This window comes from Sitophilus oryzae, unplaced genomic scaffold (assembly GCF_002938485.1).
Source record: "Sitophilus oryzae breed Bouriz unplaced genomic scaffold, Soryzae_2.0 scaffold_357_pilon_pilon, whole genome shotgun sequence".
In the NCBI taxonomy this organism is placed as follows: domain Eukaryota; kingdom Metazoa; phylum Arthropoda; class Insecta; order Coleoptera; family Curculionidae; genus Sitophilus; species Sitophilus oryzae.
In genome coordinates this window covers 639086-657722 of record NW_022146926.1, presented here as the reverse complement: position 1 = coordinate 657722, position 18637 = coordinate 639086, and the positions used below count along the sequence as shown (strand labels likewise).

Below are 18637 nucleotides of genomic sequence, written 5' to 3'. Positions count from 1 at the left end.
CAAAATGTAAAAATGAACAACAACGATGCTAATTTTAGCAAAAAAAATCTTAACGGACCGCAAACGAACTACGTCAACTCGCTCGTTTGACGAAACAGGATTTGTTACTTTTATTTTTTATGGTATATTTATTTTATTATGGAAGTTTGGTTGGAAAAGTTTGGATACAGGGTGTACGGAAGGGTCATGCTAGAGTGTACTATTTGCGCTATTTCATACTACTTTTTGTTCGCGGAGCAATTTCGTGCATGAAAAGTAGTACCAAATAGCGCAAATATGCTCCATGAACCCACCAATAGTTTCAACCACCGTTAGTTTTTTTTATAATACCATTATACCAATATAATTTTGTGTATAATACCAATTACCAATATACGGTTTGTTGCCTCGACTTGATTTTATTTCATTCTCAACTCTAAAACACTGGCTATGATAGTAAAAAATAAACACTGGTTAATATTAATGCCGGGTTTATACAACATTTGCATAAGTCGTAATCATAATCACAGTTTTAATCTCGGTCTTAATCATTGTCATAATCACAACGCAATTTTAATGTGCGTTTATAGGACATTTTCATAATCATAATCAATTTTATATCAGTGAAGTTGGGTAAAACATAATTAAAGGCTAAGTTCATGGTAGATGTCAACAGGTGTATAAGAAGTGGATAGTTTAAATTTTATGATTATGACTATGATTGTGACTACGACTATATGTAAATGTTGTAAAAAAAAGACCTAATTATCACTAAAAAAATGTATCATTTCTAACTTTCAAGAAATCTTGAATTCAAGAAGTCTTGCAAGACTCTTGAAATTTCTTGCATATTAACGTCTTGTCTTGTCTTAAAATTCAAGACAAGACATTTTGAAAGAGTCTTGTTTTGAATTTCTTTTTTGAAGACTTTTTCAAGACTTTTGTGCAACACTAACACGAACATTCGCTAGTCAATGCCGTGAAAAATCGGCGAACTGAGCGTGTCGCGAACAACTGTATGTTTTTTAGCAAATTTCTTTGCGAACCTAACCTAACCTTTACATAACGAAACGTGCAAATATTTTTTATGGGTAGAATATTTCGACCCCAGAAACACGCTTAGGTTTTTTTCGCAAAAAAAAAATTGGAATTTTTAAAAAAAAATTGCATTTTTAGTTAAAAAAAAACATATCAGGCTATCCAATCCAATTAAAACCACAAAAGGGTTGAAACAAGGATGCAGCTTCTCCTCTGATCTTCAATGCTTAGGTCGAAGTAGCTCTTACGGAATGGAAAAGGAGATGTCAAGGTATGGGAATACCCATTGGGGACGATACACTCTTTACTTTATTTACCCTGAGCTTTGCAGACGATCAGGTCGTGATTGCGCAGGACTCATACCATCTGGAGTTCATGACTAAGAGGCTTTATGAAGTATTCTTCATAAAGCCTAATACAGGAAATGGGGATTTCGGGTTAGTCTAAAAACGACGGAATACTTAGCTGTCAATTCCAACGCTTGTTTTGAAGTCTCCATTGATAATAACGTCCAGATTCAACAAGTAGACAAATTTAAATATCTGGGTGCTACTATCAACAACGACGGTTTGGGCAAAGAAGAAATACAAACGCGAATTCAGAAGAGCATACAAGTTATTGGACGTCTTAATAGCCTCTGGTGGCACCGAAACTTTTCTGCAATAACTAAAAAGAGACTTAGACGAACATTGGTGGAGTGGAAAAACTATGGCGCAAAATCCAAGTTGTTGTCTGACTACCTTAGAAGAAGCGCAGGTATATCTAGGATGGAAAAAAGACAAACATCGAGATCAGGCGTATCATAAATGCATCGGAGGAAACAGTACTAGATCGAATCGAAAAATCCAGCTTAAAGTCGTGTGAACATGTTCTTCGTATGCTGGAGAACAGGTAGCTAAAACAGTTTTTCAATGGGCTCCCCAGGGCAGAAGGAAGCGAGGTAGACCTAGAAAATCCTGGAACGGAACGGTTAAGGAAGCAATGGAATCTCGTAATCTAGAAGCTGATGACGCTCTAAATCGAGATGATGTGTGGTGTAGAGTAACGGAAAGGCAGTAATAGGCGGTAGTTGGAAATAAGTATTAAATACTTAAACCAAATCCCGTTTATATATACAGGTTGTTAACTCGACAGTTACTTTTAGGGGAACAGAATGGCAACACTGCCTATTGAGAACGCATGCACTTATAGGGTTTTCTGCCGACTCGTCCTGTCGCGTCGTCGAGCGGGCCGAGGTTGCCATATTTCAACCATAAAGCTCTTGCCGCGACTAATAAACAAATTAACAACCTGTATATAGTTAAAAACATATCTTTATAATATGGCAACGTAGGTACGAAGAAAGAAAACCCAGAAAAGATCCAATGGTTCTCAAAATTTAAGCGAAAAATAATTTTTAAATTTTCAAAGTGAAATATCTCTGTTTATTTTGGACTTATTTGAAAAACGGTAAAGAGAAAATATATTTCCTTTATCGAGATCTACCAGTCCTGAAAATATTTGCACTTATTTAATACTCACCCTGTTTAAATACCTTCGTTTTTCGATAGCTTTTGCTTTTTTTTTGTTATACAAATAACCAACCCTAAATTCAAGTCAATAATACGTGGAAAGGTATTAGACTTAATTTGGCAACAATGTTAAAGATATTCAGAATTTAGGCAACCGGATATAATTTTGTGGGTTTATAAAATAATCCCCTCTGTGTCCATATACCGATGTCGAATTGTAATTGAGAGCTCTAATAAAGACATTTGCATATTTAATAAAAATCAAATTGAAACTGAATTTTAATTCGTTTATTTGTAATCGACATTGCGGTATATAAACGAAATTCCTAGCGTATCCAATTTTCCATTATATCCGATGGGGCCTCGTTGTATTGCAACAATTAAACTATTAATCCCTAGCTACCGATATCCGTATTATCCAAAATGGATTTTTCAAAACGTGGGTAATGGCATTTTTGAATACCGTATATAAAACAGATATTTGAGAGGATAATAGGATACAAAATTGCAATGGAATTGACAAAAAGGTTTTTTTTATCAAAAAAATCATTGTATTCAAAGCTAAATTTGTATCGTATTTATAACAAAAGATTAAATATACTTTGTATTTTTTCAAAGTATTTTTTTTATTTCAAACAACAAGAATTGTAATTCATTTTATCTATAATACAGAAAAGTCATATATCTTCTCTATTGCTTTCAGAATTTTCAGATTTAAAGACCGCTTCTGGGGCTTACGAGTCTATTATGCTGTATTTTCGGCCGAAGGAAATATATATCTCAGAAATCTGAAGGCTTAGCCCGATCCTGTCGTGTTAAGCCACACCCAAAATTTCAAACACACGTGCTTTGATTAAGGTTTGCAGAGCTTCAGAATTTGCCATAAAATAACAAGCAATTTGTTACAAAACCATATAAGTTATATATCTCTATAATCACAAAACTTCAATCCATTTCCGTATTGTTGGTTAGGTTACCTAAATATGTGAGGAAGACTACACCATAATTGTAAATGGTTGAATAAGTTGAAAATGACAATGATGATGATGATGATGATATAATTATTATATTAAATAAAAACTAGAAAAATCTAGAACAAAATTTTTATTCATTTGTGTAGTAGTTCATTTAGAAATAGTCTCGGCGAAAGTATAGCTAATTTAAGATTAATAATCTAATATTAAATAAAACCTTCTTATATTTTAGTTGACTTGAGCATGTCCAATTTCTATTTCAAAAGCATATCTGCTTCTATTATTATTATTATTGTTAGCATTTTCTTGAGGCGAAACTCGAGTTCAAAAGATTGCATGCGCAGACAATAATTTACTTCGCTACGTGCCGTCAAAGTTTAACTATGTCTAAGTTTTCAAACTTTGTTAACACCATTGCTGGCTGCTGCACATAAAAGAACAGCACGCGTCTAACATTACGATAACTTAGTATTATTGAGATTAAGTTTTCACTGTTGGTTACTAACTGACATAGAAAATAGGACACCTACTAAAAAGTATTTCATTTTATTTATTTTTTGTACAGGGTGGGTCAAATTCGACGCTTTTTAATGGAAACACCCTTTTCTATAGGAGATAGACAAAAACTAATATCGGTGTCTGGAGCTCAATTTTTGTCAAAAACATGATGGTGAAAACCGCATATCGATATCTGTTACCGTCTCGGAGTTACGGGGTGTTGTTCAAAAATATGCATTTTTAATAAATCGCTGTAACTTTTTTGCTATGGAAAATTTTGTATTTTTATGAAAACATTTCCAAAGTACCTTTTTACGTAGAATTTAATGGTTTAAGTATAATTTTTTTAAAATTAATAATTTAAGAATTATTAACAGAAAATTTGATTTTTTATATGGGACACCCTGTATATTTTTAGTCTGTTGAAAATAATTTAAAATTACCTTTCCAAAAATATAACACACTTGATATTTTGCTCGATTCCTCTTCGAGATATAGAGTATATAAAAATTTGCCCGCTTTAAATGAGTAGGCTTTGAACGGCACCGGCTATAATGCAAAAAATTCAAGCTGTGAGCATCAATTAAAACGAAAATAATATTTGTTATGAGAGATGCAGAATTTTATAACAATTTAAAATATATTTAACCAACATCAACACATTTAAACTATATCTAATAACAATAAAAATAAATAGCAAACCAAGACATGAGATTTTGCTACAGGTGTTCGACATATCGACCGTCTTCTGTTATGGACAGACGGGGCAGTTTTTGAACATTTCTCGCGGAATTCATTAACTCAGTAGGGGTGAAAGATACTCTCTCATAACTGCTAAGTATTTCTAATTCTTGTCTAGATTATACGGAATAAGGAACCTTTATTCTTCCGCAAATATATCCATAGGATTAGTTCCATGGACACTAAGTCAGGCGGCCTCGACGACCAACGGCTGGGATCTTGGTTAGTTATTCAATTATTCTTGAAATTGGCTGCAAAAATTTGCTGATAACTTCAGCATTCTGAGTCGTCTTGCTGGAAAAATATGTTTTCGAGTTCCATTAAGGGCATATCATCAATAAGGGGTCCAAAGCCTACTAGTTATAAGTGGCGAACTTTTCAGAATTCTGTATTTCGAAGGGGATTATAACAAAATATCAAGTGTGCTATATTTCTGGAAAGGTAATTTTAAATTCTTTACAGATAATTAAAAATATAGAGGGTGTCCCATATAAAAAATCAATTTTTCTGTTGATAACTCTTAAATTATTAATTTTAAAAAAATTATACTTAAACCATTAAATTTCACGTAAAAAGGTACTTTGGAAACGTTTTCACAAAAATACAAAATTTTCCATGGCAAAAAAGTTACAGCGATTTGTTAAAAATGCACATTTTTGAAAAACACCCCGTAACTCCGAAACGGTAAAAGATATTGATGTGCGGTTTTCACTATCATGTTTTTGATGAAAATTGAGCTCCAGACACCGATATTAATTTTCGTCTATCTCCTATAGAAAAGGGTGTTTCTATTTAAAAGCGTCGAATTTGACCCACCCTGTACAGAGTGTCCCACTAAAAATAGCTCCCGGCTTTATCTCGGAAAGTATTATTCGTAGGGCTTGCGGAAAAAAATATTTATAACAAAAGAGACCATAAAAAATTGCTGGAAATTATTTTCAAGTTTGTAGAACGGCCGCTAGAGGGCGCAACTGCTATGGAAAATAATAAAATGAATTTTTTAAGAAATTTTGCCTAGTTACGATGTATTATAAATAGCAGATTGATAATCTTCAGTAAATTTTGGATCTTTTTTATTAGAACCATTTTCCCCTATCTGCTAAAATAAAGTGGTGGGGGAAGGGTAGATCTGTTTTTATTTAATTGTTAATAACTCAGGACTGGATGATCGGAATCCAACAAGTGATAGCTCGTTTAAAAGAGCGTTTCTTACTCAATATTATACCATATAACATTAAAAATAAGCTTTTCAACGTAGACGCTAGGGGGCGCTGTTTTACAGTTTAACAAACATTACGCGTTTTTTCAAAAAAATTAAATACGATAGTATATGTAATTTTAGCTGAGAATAAAGAGTAATAATAGCTTAAAAAGTCAACAAGTCAGTGAACAAGAAACGACGGCTCGGGGAATTCATGGTAGGCTTTGGAAAAAAAAATACTTTTAAAGGGATAGTTTAAACATAAAAATATTGTTATATTAATATTTTGATAGTCTCAGCAGCGTCTATTTTTTACTGCCTTTACAAAAATGCCTTTCTTCAAAAGAGAAAAAAGGCTCAAAAAAAACTATCAAAATGTTTATCTACTAACACTTTGACGTTTATACTATTACGTCAAAAGCAACTTTTTTTCAAAGACTACCATGACTTCACCGAGGCGTCGTTTCTTATTCACTGTCATTGATGTCTTAATTATTAGATATTAATACATTGGGTACTATATGGTATTCTGGTATAATAATAATAATTTTCTAAATTTTTATCTATTAATTTTTTATAATCATCAAAGTCTGACACTGAATCTATTTTTACTCGTTTGAAGGGATTAAGAGGAGCCAGTGACCTGAACTCAAAATGTGGTCATCAATTTCTGGCGACCCTACTGTCGTAAATTTAATATCCCTAAGATAACGTACGCCGTTTGTCATCCCACAGACAAACTACCTATCGTCCGAAATAGATTTAGTACGGTTCGCTCGGCAAAATTCTAGAATTCGCAAATTTCTGCACGGCAAAGAACTATTCGGCGAATGCATAATGCCAGCGGACAACGGTAAATTTGCATTCGAATCCTGTTTAAGCCTTTAGGAGATACAGCATTTCGTACAACCGTCCAAAGATGTATTCGAACATAAACTGTCATTGGAGATTAAACAATTTATTGCGATACAGTGGCGTTGTATTGAACGGAACGATAAAGTGATTGAATTAAAATAAGCCGCAAATACAATGAAATTATTAATAATAGAATATCGTTAAAAGCATTTGCGGATTATTCACAAAATCTAATGGATAGTGGCATTTAAATATTATTTATTCCTTTCAAATATTTTAATTATTAATTGCAATCTTTTGGGAATTAATATCGCTACTAAAGCAAATGACTAAAAAATATTATTAAAATAAAATAAAAGTAAAAAATTCATCATTTATTTAATTATATATTTTTTTTAACTTGGATTAAATTTTCCAATTTTAGAATCTATACTAATATACAGGGTGTTTCAAAACAAATGCGAAAAACTTCAGGGGGCGATTCCTTGTTCAAAATAAAGGGTAGTTTGCTTCATAAACGTTGGGTCAAAAGTCAACCATTAGGGAGATATCGCGGTACAAAGATGGCGGAAAAATAATGTTTTTATTTTTTATCTTGAAAACGAAAAGAGATAGTCTAATGAAATTTTATGGGAGCATTACTGCTACGAAAACACACTTTTTGGTAATTTTTTCACTTTTTTAAAATGAGTGGAAGGGGTTGAAATAAACTACCCTTATCATTCTTGTTAACGAAATTTAAAGAAAAATCTTATCAAACACATGCAAAAAAAATTGATTTGGATAGCTTGGTTTATTTAGAAACTTTTTTATCTCTTGTGTTTCTTTGATAAAACTCGCCGATTTGAAATTAAAAAATAACATGTAAAGCATTACATACCAGGATCAAAAACATTTTTAGATAAAGAATCTAGTAATAATAACGATAATAATAAGAATCTAGATAATAACGTATTGCAGTAGAGTAATGTCAATAAAATAATATTAGAAACATCCTAAAAAGTGACAGCGGCCGACTAGATTTTTTCCTAAAAAAATTAGAGCAGCCCACTAGATTCTTTATCTAAAAATGTTTTTTGTCCTGATATGTAATGCTTTACATTTTATTTTTTAATTTCAAATCGGTGAGTTTTATCAAAAAAACACAAGAGATAAAAAAGTTTCTAAACAAACTAAACTATCCAAATTAATTTTTTTGCATGTGTTTGATAAGCTTTTTTTTTTAATTTCGTTAACAAGAATGATAGGGGTAGTTTATTTCAACACCTTCCACTCATTTTAAAAAAGTGAGAAAATTACCAGAAAGTATGTTTTCATAACAGTAATGCTTCCATAAAATTTCATTAGTCTATCGTTTTTCGTTTTCAAGATAAAAAATAAAAACATTATTTTTCCGCCATCTTTGTACCGCGATATCTCCCTAATGGTTGACTTTTGACCCAACGTTTATAAAGCAAACTACCCTTTATTTTGAACAAGGAATCACCCCCTGAAGTTTTTCGCATTTGTTTTGAAACACCCTGTATAAAATCTTAAGTGACTGACTCACTGATTAATCACGATCCTGCTCAAACCACTCAACGTAAAGGCGGCATCCCACGGCGCGTGTATCGGCAAGCCGCGAGCAAGACTCGCCGATACACGAGTCGTGGGACCGGGCAGCCATGAGGCAGCTCGTCATTTTTGGCGCGGCTTGGACGTACCCGCTTTCTGTCGGTAAACTTGACGATACTCAAAGGAAGGCGAGCCTCTTCGAGCGCGGCTCGTGTTGTGTTCAACCCGATCCAACGATCCTCGAAACGAGTACGGAGGTTCGGTTCAGTATCAGTGTCGTCTAGACTTTTTGCTGCGAACGATTGGCAGGATGACGGTAAAAAATAATTATGGAGTGGTCCAACGACATGGTGCTCGAGTTTTTATCTTTCTACGAAGGTGAACCGGCGATATGGAACCCAAGGGACCCAGACCACAAAAATAGGAACCTGGTCCATGATGCGTGGAAACGAATTGAAGAACAAATAAATGTCCAACAAGTTTACGGTGAATTGTTAATAAAATTCTAAAATTCTTCACTTTTTTTACATACAGATGCTGACAGATATAAAAAAAATAATTAGGACTAGTTTTCACCTCCCTCCCCAGTATGCTATATCAAATTGTATTGAATTTAAAGGGGCAACCTATAAAAGTACTTACATATTGCGGCTTCTATACAAAGACACTCTCCACCAACGCCTTTTTTGTCGTTGTTGCTGGTTCAAAAATTACTCAACATGATGTAATAAGCGGCTGCAACACAAGCTGCATTTCGTCTTCGTCGATTATTCATGTTCGTGTTGCAACACCACTGGCACGACTAAAAACTAAATTTGCCAAACCAACACGAGCCTTCTTCACGACCTTTCACGCGTCGTGGGATCGCATCCACTTGCCAAGCCCAGATTAACGAGCCAAGCCTAGGCGAGCCTAGACGAACTCAAGCCACGAGCCAGGATCGCCGATACACACGCCGTGGGATGCCGCCTTAAGAAGCTCAATTTTGGCATACAGGTTGATTCTAGGGTGTAGAGGTTCAATAAGAAGGGATTTTTCGATATTCCAGTTCCAAGGGGGTGAAACCACCCCTCAAATATTACAATATTTTTTAAAAAACGGTCAAGTTTCCGAAAAAAAAAACGCTTAAACACGTATATTTTATTTTGTTTTTTAAATATTTTAAGATTTTTTAAAAATGTATACATGGTGTTTCGAAAAATCTGGTCATTGATTAATCACGATCCTGCTTAAAGCGCTTGACGTAAAAAGCTGATTTTTGGAAAACGGATTGATTTAGGGTGTAGAGGTTCGATAAGAAGGAATTTTTAGAAACTCGAAAATGAAGGGGGAAACTACCCCTCAAATATTAGAATATTTTTTATTTAAAAACCGGTGAGTTTTTCGGAAAAACTTTAAACACGTATATTTTAATTTGTTGTTTTACATATTTTAAGATTTTTTAAAAATTTATACAGGGTGTTTCATAAAATATGACCATTGAGTAATCACGATTCTGCTTAAACTGCTTGACGTTTAAAGCTGATTTTTGACAAACTTATTGACTGTGGGGTGTAGAGGTTTGATAAGGAGGGGTTTCTCGAATCTCAAATTCCAAGAGGGTGAAAACGCCTCTCAAATATTACAATATTTGTTATTTAAAAGACGGTTAGTCTTTCGGGAAAACGCTTGGACACGTATAATTTATTTTGTTTTTTACATATTTTGGAATTTTTTAAAAAATTATACAGGGTGTTCCAAAAAGTTGGGTAATTGATTAACCACGATTCTGCTTAAACTGCTTGACGTAAAAAGCTTATTTTTGGCAAACGGATTTTTCCAGTTTGTATGTTAAAGGAAATTCTTGCTTTGCTTTATCATCACCATTACAGATGATTAATTCGACGCGAACGAAGTCGCGGGTACACGCTAGTAGTTAATATAAAATAAAAAATATAGTCTTTAAAAATAATTTTAAGATAATCGTCTAAACTATCAAAACATATTTAATACTCAAAAAAAATTAAATAATATTTACTTAGGATACGGTTTTCATAATTTAGTGCTGTCTGCAACAATGTTTTTAACTCCTGGAACCAAGCTTTACTTGTTTAATACCCATTTATCGTGTTTAATGTAAGTTGAAACATTTTCGGAAACCTCACACAAATCTTGCTGGCAGTGAACGTATTTACTAAAGCAAGTTAGGGCTTGCTCTAAATGGAAACTAGAACAATGTTGTTTTAGCAGCCAGAGTTACCTTTACCTAGCTTTACCTTTTTGTATTTGATTTGTGCCAAAGTAATTGTATTTACAGACCACTCTTAGTTTTATAGAGTAATTTTATACTCTGTATATCTATAGTGTATATTATACAGCGAAATAAAATAAAATTAGAAAGTTGGTTATACCGGGTGCGTCTGAAAAGTGGCTCACCCCTATAGCTTTTTTATTTTTTCAGTTAAAAAAACGAGATTTGGTATGTTAGTATGTGACATAAATTAGGATTGATTGACGTATTCAATTGTTTTCGGTCACTTCCTGTTTCACCGGAAATGTCTACAACTTTTGATTTTTAAATGGCACTCCCGGTATTTTTTTATTTTATTCGATAGAAAATATCACTTTGAACAGAATATGCAAATGAGCCACCCTCGTTCCATTTGAAAAAATTGAAATATGATTAAAAAACGGTTTGGGCATTAACTAACTGGCCAGGACAAGACACTAAAAACATTAGACGATCAAGTCTATTTTTGCAAGGCTCCTTGATTAAGAATTAGTGCTTTTAACATAGCCCTGGCACTCTAGATTGAATTTTAAAATACGATTGTTTATTAAGCGAGAATCTCAAAAGTTGACATATGATATGTCATTCTATTCAGAATGTCATTTTCTATCAAATAAATTAAAAAAATACCGTGGGTGCCTTTAAAAATCAAAAGTTGTAGTCATTTTCCAGTCCAAGTGACCAAAAACAATTGAATACGTCAGTCAATCCTAATTTATGTCATATATAAACATATCAAAATCGTTTTTTTATCTGAAAAAATAAAAAAGTTATAGGGGGTGAGTAACTTTTGTGACGCACCCGGTATAGGAAACGGCATACATATTATGCTTTGGATAAACAAAGCACTTTTTTATAGAGCTGGTAAATTGTATTCAACGAACTTATTTTGATTCCAAGAATACGTAGTATGTAGTTTCCAGAATATTGGAACACCCTGTATTATCGCATCGAAGAACTAAATAGTATTTTTTTTAATTCTTATTTCAGTTTTTTTATTTCATATATATTTTCTATTACTTATTTGCATATTCCTTTTTTTTGTTTTCTTAATTTCTTTGTTCTTTTGAGTATTTTATTTTTATTACTGTTTTTTAATACAGTATATTCTGTAATACTAAATTATTTTTTTAAAATTAGTTGTAATTTAACTTCAAATCAAGTTACAATAAAATTATAGACTTTCGTAATCAAATAATTACCTTTACGATTTACTTATTGTTTAGATTCGCAATTTTCGTAAAATTACTATTTAATTATTAGTCTACATCAATAACATAAAATTATCTACCCATTGTTTATAATTGCAGCTATGTTCTACAAAACTTAATTATTCTAGGTGAGGTGTAATTTATTTTAATACATTTTATTAAGAATTTGTTTTTTTTTCATAAGTAGAGAAAAATTACCTTTAATTTTTGAATTAATAAATATAGCAAAATTCAATTTTATGTTTGCGGCTTCGACATGCTTTTTGATTGAATAAATAAATACGATTGATTTGTTTTTAGGTATTTATTTGATTTTAAATCGTTTGTTGTTTACCAGTGTTATAAAAATAAAATTTAATGTAATATTTTTACGTTATTCGGGTGCGTTAAAATACAAAAAAATGACAAAAGAAATCGTAAAAAGCTTTTAGCGAAGGTCGATTGGTATAAAATGTCTAGACGCAACGCGAGCCAATAAAACATTTATATACGGCAAAAAAATGGTAAAATCGTTGTGAAAGAACCTTTATGTAACGGGACATGATTGAAAAAATAGGTTAACAAGGGCGAAAAAAGTTTTTTATTTGACGTCAGAATTCACATTTATCTGGATACTAAAAAATACATATTTTCTATAGGGTTTTCAGCACTCAAGAGGAAATATTTGATTTATTTTTTCTAGAATAAATCTCAACTCGAGTAGGGATTTTGTTCAAGACGTTATTATATTTAAAGCTACCTATACCCCCAACTCAAGAATCATACTTCTTCAGCTAATGGTAAACTGCTGATGGACACATTCTATCCAGTTCAAAAGGACCCAGTCCAGGAAAGTTTTCTCGTTATAATTCGGTTTTAATATATTCTTTTAATGACAATAATGTTATTTATTAATGAATTTATACCCCACAACCGAAGAATCATACTTCTTCAGCTAATGGTAAACTGCTGATGGACTACATGCCATCCAGTTCAAAAGGACCCAGTCCAGGAAAGTTTTCTCGTTATAATTCGGTTTTAATATATTCTTTTGATGATAATAATGTTATTTAATAATGCCTTTATACTCCACAACCGAAGAATCATACTTCTTCAGCTAATGGTAAACTGCTGATGGACACATTCCATCCAGTTCGAAAGGGCCCAATCCGGGAAAGTTTTCTCGTAATAATTCGGTTTTAATATATTCTTTTGATGATAATAATGTTATTTAATAATGAATTTATACCCCCTAACCGAAGAATCATACTTCTTCAGCTAAGGGTAAACTGCTGATGGACACATGCCATCCAGTTCGAAAGGACCCACCTCAGGAAAGTTTTCTCGTTATAATTCGGTTTTAATATATTCTTTTGATGATAATAATGTTATTTAATAATGAATTTATACCCCACAACCGAAGAATCATACTTCTTCAGCTAATGGTAAACTGCTGATGGACACATTCCATCCAGTTCGAAAGGACCCAATCCGGGAAAGTTTTCTCATTATAATTCGGTTTTAATATATTCTTTTGATGATAATAATGTTATTTAATAATGAATTTATACCCCCCAACCGAAAAATAATACTTCTTCAGCTAATGGTAAATTGCTGATGGACACATGCCATCCAGTTAGAAAGGACCCACCCCAGGAAAGTTTTCTCGTTATAATTCGGTTTTAATATATTTTTTTGATGATAATAATGTTATTTAATAATGAATTTATACCCCACAACCGAAGAATCATACTTCTTCAGCTAATGGTAAACTGCTGATGGACACATGCCATCCAGTTCGAAAGGACCCACTTCAGGAAAGTTTTCTCGTTATAATTCGGTTTTAATATATTCTGTTGATGATAATAATGTTATTCAATAATGAATTTATACCTCCCAACCGAAGAATCATACTTCTTCAGCTAATGGTAAACTGCTGATGGACACATTCCATCCAGTTCGAAAGGGCCCAATCCGGGAAAGTTTTCTCGTAATAATTCGGTTTTAATATATTCTTTTGATGATAATAATGTTATTTAATAATGAATTTATACCCCACAACCGAAGAATCATACTTCTTCAGTTAATGGTAAACTGCTGATGGACACATGCCATCCAGTTCGAAAGGACCCGCCTCAGGAAAGTTTTCTCGTTATAATTCGGTTTTAATATATTATTTTGATGATAATAATGTTATTTAATAATGAATTTATACCCCACAACCGAAGAATCATACTTCTTCAGCTAATGGTAAACTGCTGATGGACACATTCCATCCAGTTCGAAAGGACCCAATCCGGGAAAGTTTTCTCATTATAATTCGGTTTTAATATATTCTTTTGATTATAATAATGTTATTTAATAATGAATTTATACCCCCCAACCGAAAAATAATACTTCTTCAGCTAATGGTAAATTGCTGATGGACACATGCCATCCAGTTAGAAAGGACCCACTCCAGGAAAGTTTTCTCGTTATAATTCGGTTTTAATATATTCTTTTGATGATAATAATGTTATTTAATAATGAATTTATACCCCACAACCGAAGAATCATACTTCTTCAGCTAATGGTAAACTGCTGATGGACACATGCCATCCAGTTCGAAAGGACCCACTTCAGGAAAGTTTTCTCGTTATAATTCGGTTTTAATATATTCTTTTGATCATAATAATGTTATTCAATAACGAATTTATACCTCCCAACCGAAGAATCATACTTCTTCAGCTAATGGTAAACTGCTGATGGACACATGCCATCCAGTTCCAAAGGACCCACTCCAGGAAAGTTTTCTCGTTATAATTCGGTTTTAATATATTCTTTTGATGATAATAATGTTATTTAATAATGAATTTATACCCCCAGCCGGAAAATCATACTTCTTCAGCTAATGGTAAACTGTTGATGGACACATGCCATCCAGTTCCAAAGGACCCACTCCAGTGAAGTTTTCTCGTTATAATTCGGTTTTAATATATTCTTTTGATGATAATAATGTTATTTAATAATGAATTTATACCCCACAACCGAAGAATCATACTTCTTCAGCTAATGGTAAACTGCTGATGGACACATGCCATCCAGTTCGAAAGGACCCACTTCAGGAAAGTTTTCTCGTTATAATTCGGTTTTAATATATTCTTTTGATGATAATAATGTTATTTAATAATGAATTTATACCCCCCAACCGAAGAATCATACTTCTTCAGCTAATGGTAAACTGCTGATGGACACATGTCATCCAGTTCAAAAGGACCCAGTGCAGGAAAGTTTTCTCGTTATAATTCGGTTTTAATATATTCTTTTGATGATAATAATGTTATTTAATCATGAATTTATACCCCCCAACCGAAGAACCATACTTCTTCAGCTAATGGTAAACTGCTGATGGACACATGCCATCCAGTTCCAAAAGACCCACTCCAGGAAAGTTTTCTCGTTATATTTCGGTTTTAATATATTCTTTTGATGACAATAATGTTATTTAATAATGAATTTATACCCCCCAACCGAAGAATCATACTTCTTCAGCTAATGGTAAACTGCTGATGGACATATGTCATCCAGTTCAAAAGGACCCAGTGCAGGAAAGTTTTCTCGTTATAATTCGGTTTTAATATATTCTTTTGATGATAATAATGTTATTTAATAATGAATTTATACCCCCCAACCGAAGAATCATACTTCTTCAGCTAATGGTAAACTGCTAATGGACACATTCCATCCAGTTCGAAAGGGCCCAGTCCAGGAAAGTTCTCACCGTTATAATTCGGTTTTAATATATTCTTTTGATGATAATAATGTTATTTAATAATGAATTTATACCTCCCAACCGAAGAATCATACTTCTTCAGCTAATGGTAAACTGCTCATGGACACATGCCATCCAGTTCGAAAGGACCCACCCCAGGAAAGTTTTCTCGTTATAATTTGGTTTTAATATATTCTTTTGATGATAATAATGTTATTTAATAATGAATTTATACCCCACAATCGAAGAATCATACTTCTTCAGCTAATGGTAAACTGCTGATGGACACATGCCATCCAGTTCGAAAGGACCCAGTCCAGTGAAGTTTTCTCGTTATAATTCGATTTTAATATATTCTTTTCATGATAATAATGTTATTTAATAATGAATTTATACCCCCAACCGAAGAATTATACTTCTTCAGCTAATGGTAAACTGCTGATGGACACATGCCATCCAGTTCGAAAGGACCCACCCCAGGAAAGTTTTCTCGTTATAATTTGGTTTTAATATATTCTTTTGATGATAATAATGTTATTTAATAATGAATTTATACCCCACAATCGAAGAATCATACTTCTTCAGCTAATGGTAAACTGCTGATGGACACATGCCATCCAGTTCGAAAGGACCCGGTCCAGTGAAGTTTTCTCGTTATAATTCGATTTTAATATATTCTTTTCATGATAATAATGTTATTTAATAATGAATTTATACCCCCAACCGAAGAATCATACTTCTTCAGCTAATGGTAAACTGCTGATGGACACATGCCATCCAGTTCGAAAGGACCCAGTCCAGTGAAGTTTTCTCGTTATAATTCGATTTTAATATATTCTTTTGATGATAATAATGTTATTTAATAATGAATTTATACCCCCAACCGAAGAATCATACTTCTTCAGCTAATGGTAAACTGCTGATGGACACATTCCATCCAGTTCGAAAGGACCCGCCCCAGGAAAGTTTTCTCGTTATAATTTGGTTTTAATATATTCTTTTGATGATAATAATGTTATTTAATAATGAATTTATACCCCTCAACCGAAGAATCATACATCTTCAGCTAATGGTAAACTGCTGATGGACACATTCCATCCAGTTCGAAAGGGCCCACTCGAGGAAAGTTTTCTCGTTATAATTCGGTTTTAATATATTCTTTTGATGATAATAATGTTATTTAATAATGAATTTATACCCCCCAACCGAAGAATCATACTTCTTCAGCTAATGGTAAACTGCTGATGGACACATTCCATCCAGTTCGAAAGGGCCCAGTCCAGGAAAGTTTATAATTCGGTTTTAATATATTCTTTTGGTGATAATAATGTTTTTTAATAATGAATTTACATTTACGTCACAAATATTTTGCATTGTAAAATATATTCTGTTATAAAAATATTGAAATAAAATTTGAAAAAGTTTCATGCTTCAATGTTTGTCTCATTTGTTAAAAATGCTTTGCCGAGAATAGCCGGCTCATTTATTTTAATTCAAGTAGTTAATTAAGTTTTTATTGTGCGCTACAAAGGGTCGCAAAAAATTAATGAGCTTAGACGTTCTTTCTCTGAATAAAATAGAACATGAACAGAAAAATAGGACAGTAATAACCATCTTTGGGACTGTTAAGTTTAGAAGATGGATTTTCCTATTTCAAAATGGAATGAAAAACAATAAAGAATGTTTATGTAGTTCTAAATTCATAGTTGCCGGAGATAATAAATTAATTAATTCGAAATAAGCAATAATAATTTAATTAAATTGAATTTTAAGTTATTCCAAGAATATTAAAAAGAAGAGCTTATTAATGTTCAGTTTATGGCGTGTTTTAAGATAATTTTAGCCGTGATAAAAGTTTCTTCATCTCAGGAAACTGATATACACTAGCCAAAACTTCAGTGTGTTTTTTAGTATACCGTTTAAATTTTCAATCCTATAGCTAAACAAAATTAATTTTAATCATCATCTTCATTGTAAAACATTGATATAGGTACAAAAAAACTCCAATTAAAATATTGTAGTTGTCGAAACGTCAAATGCAAACTGAGTCACGGATACTCGTTATACTAAAATTCACTAGTTGAATTAATATCTGTTGATTGTTATCGAAAAACATTGAGAGACAGAATCAATTTATTACCACTTTCTTCAATCAACTTTAATAGACCTGTATTATCTTCTTTTGCAGGCGAGCCAGGAAGCAAGGTGTTCGGTTCCATAATAGATGGGGTGTTCGAGGGGAAAATCGTCTCCCCGAAAGGGTCGTATTACGTGGAGAAGGCCCGCCACTATTTTCCACACGCAAAACATCCGAATCGGACGTTTCATTCAATTATTTACCACGAGGATCACGTTCACGACCCCTATGAAGACGTTAGAGAAGGTAAGTTTCAAATATATTAACTTTAGAACATTTACCATTGATAAGTAGTAATCTACAGGGTGTTCCACTTAAGATGGATACAAGCCAATATATTGGTTGTTTGTTGAGCGATCTTTTTCATTTTTGGCAGGAGGCTGTATGGCTACAAGACGTACATTTTGCCCAGGGTAAGAAATGCGATACCTCATAGACGTACGTTTTAATGGGGTTTGATATTTTTCGAGTCACGAGTAAACTACTCTTAGGACAGTATTTATTTCAAATCTGATAAATTATATAGAATCCTCCTTACCTAAGATACTTCAGTTCTAATTTTGATAAATATTGATACAGGGTGCGTCATTAAAATAAGACATTTTTATTTTTATTATTATTTTTTTAAGTACTTACGACGCCACTGGATAAACAGCAGGTTTATTATCAATAACCAATTATCAATTAATAATCGATTTAAGTTTTCAGATAGCTTCCATATTAATTAAGATACGATACAAAAAACAAAATATTTTCAATTTATTTTGTTTACTTTAAAAAATTGTTTTTTAAGTTTGCTATTACAAATGAATTTAACAAATTACAAGATAATTTAAAAACCAAGTTTTCAATGGAATCTGAAATATGATTTTTATTCGTTTATTGAGGAAGATTTTAAAAAATCCAAATAGATACTTAAAACTCTCTATGTTTAGACTA

At 32.5% G+C, this 18637-nt stretch overlaps 1 protein-coding gene across 4 annotated transcripts in view; it reads left to right on the top strand.

The window, feature by feature from the left end:
* LOC115884798 (disintegrin and metalloproteinase domain-containing protein 10) overlaps nt 1-18637 on the top strand; it is a 239004-nt gene that overhangs the window by 183917 nt on the left and 36450 nt on the right. For all 4 annotated transcript variants that reach the window (XM_030903484.1, XM_030903483.1, XM_030903482.1 and 1 more), the window contains exon 3: nt 17750-17944. In XM_030903484.1, the coding sequence (XP_030759344.1) occupies nt 17750-17944 (195 nt within the window). The remainder of the gene's footprint in view (nt 1-17749; nt 17945-18637) is intronic.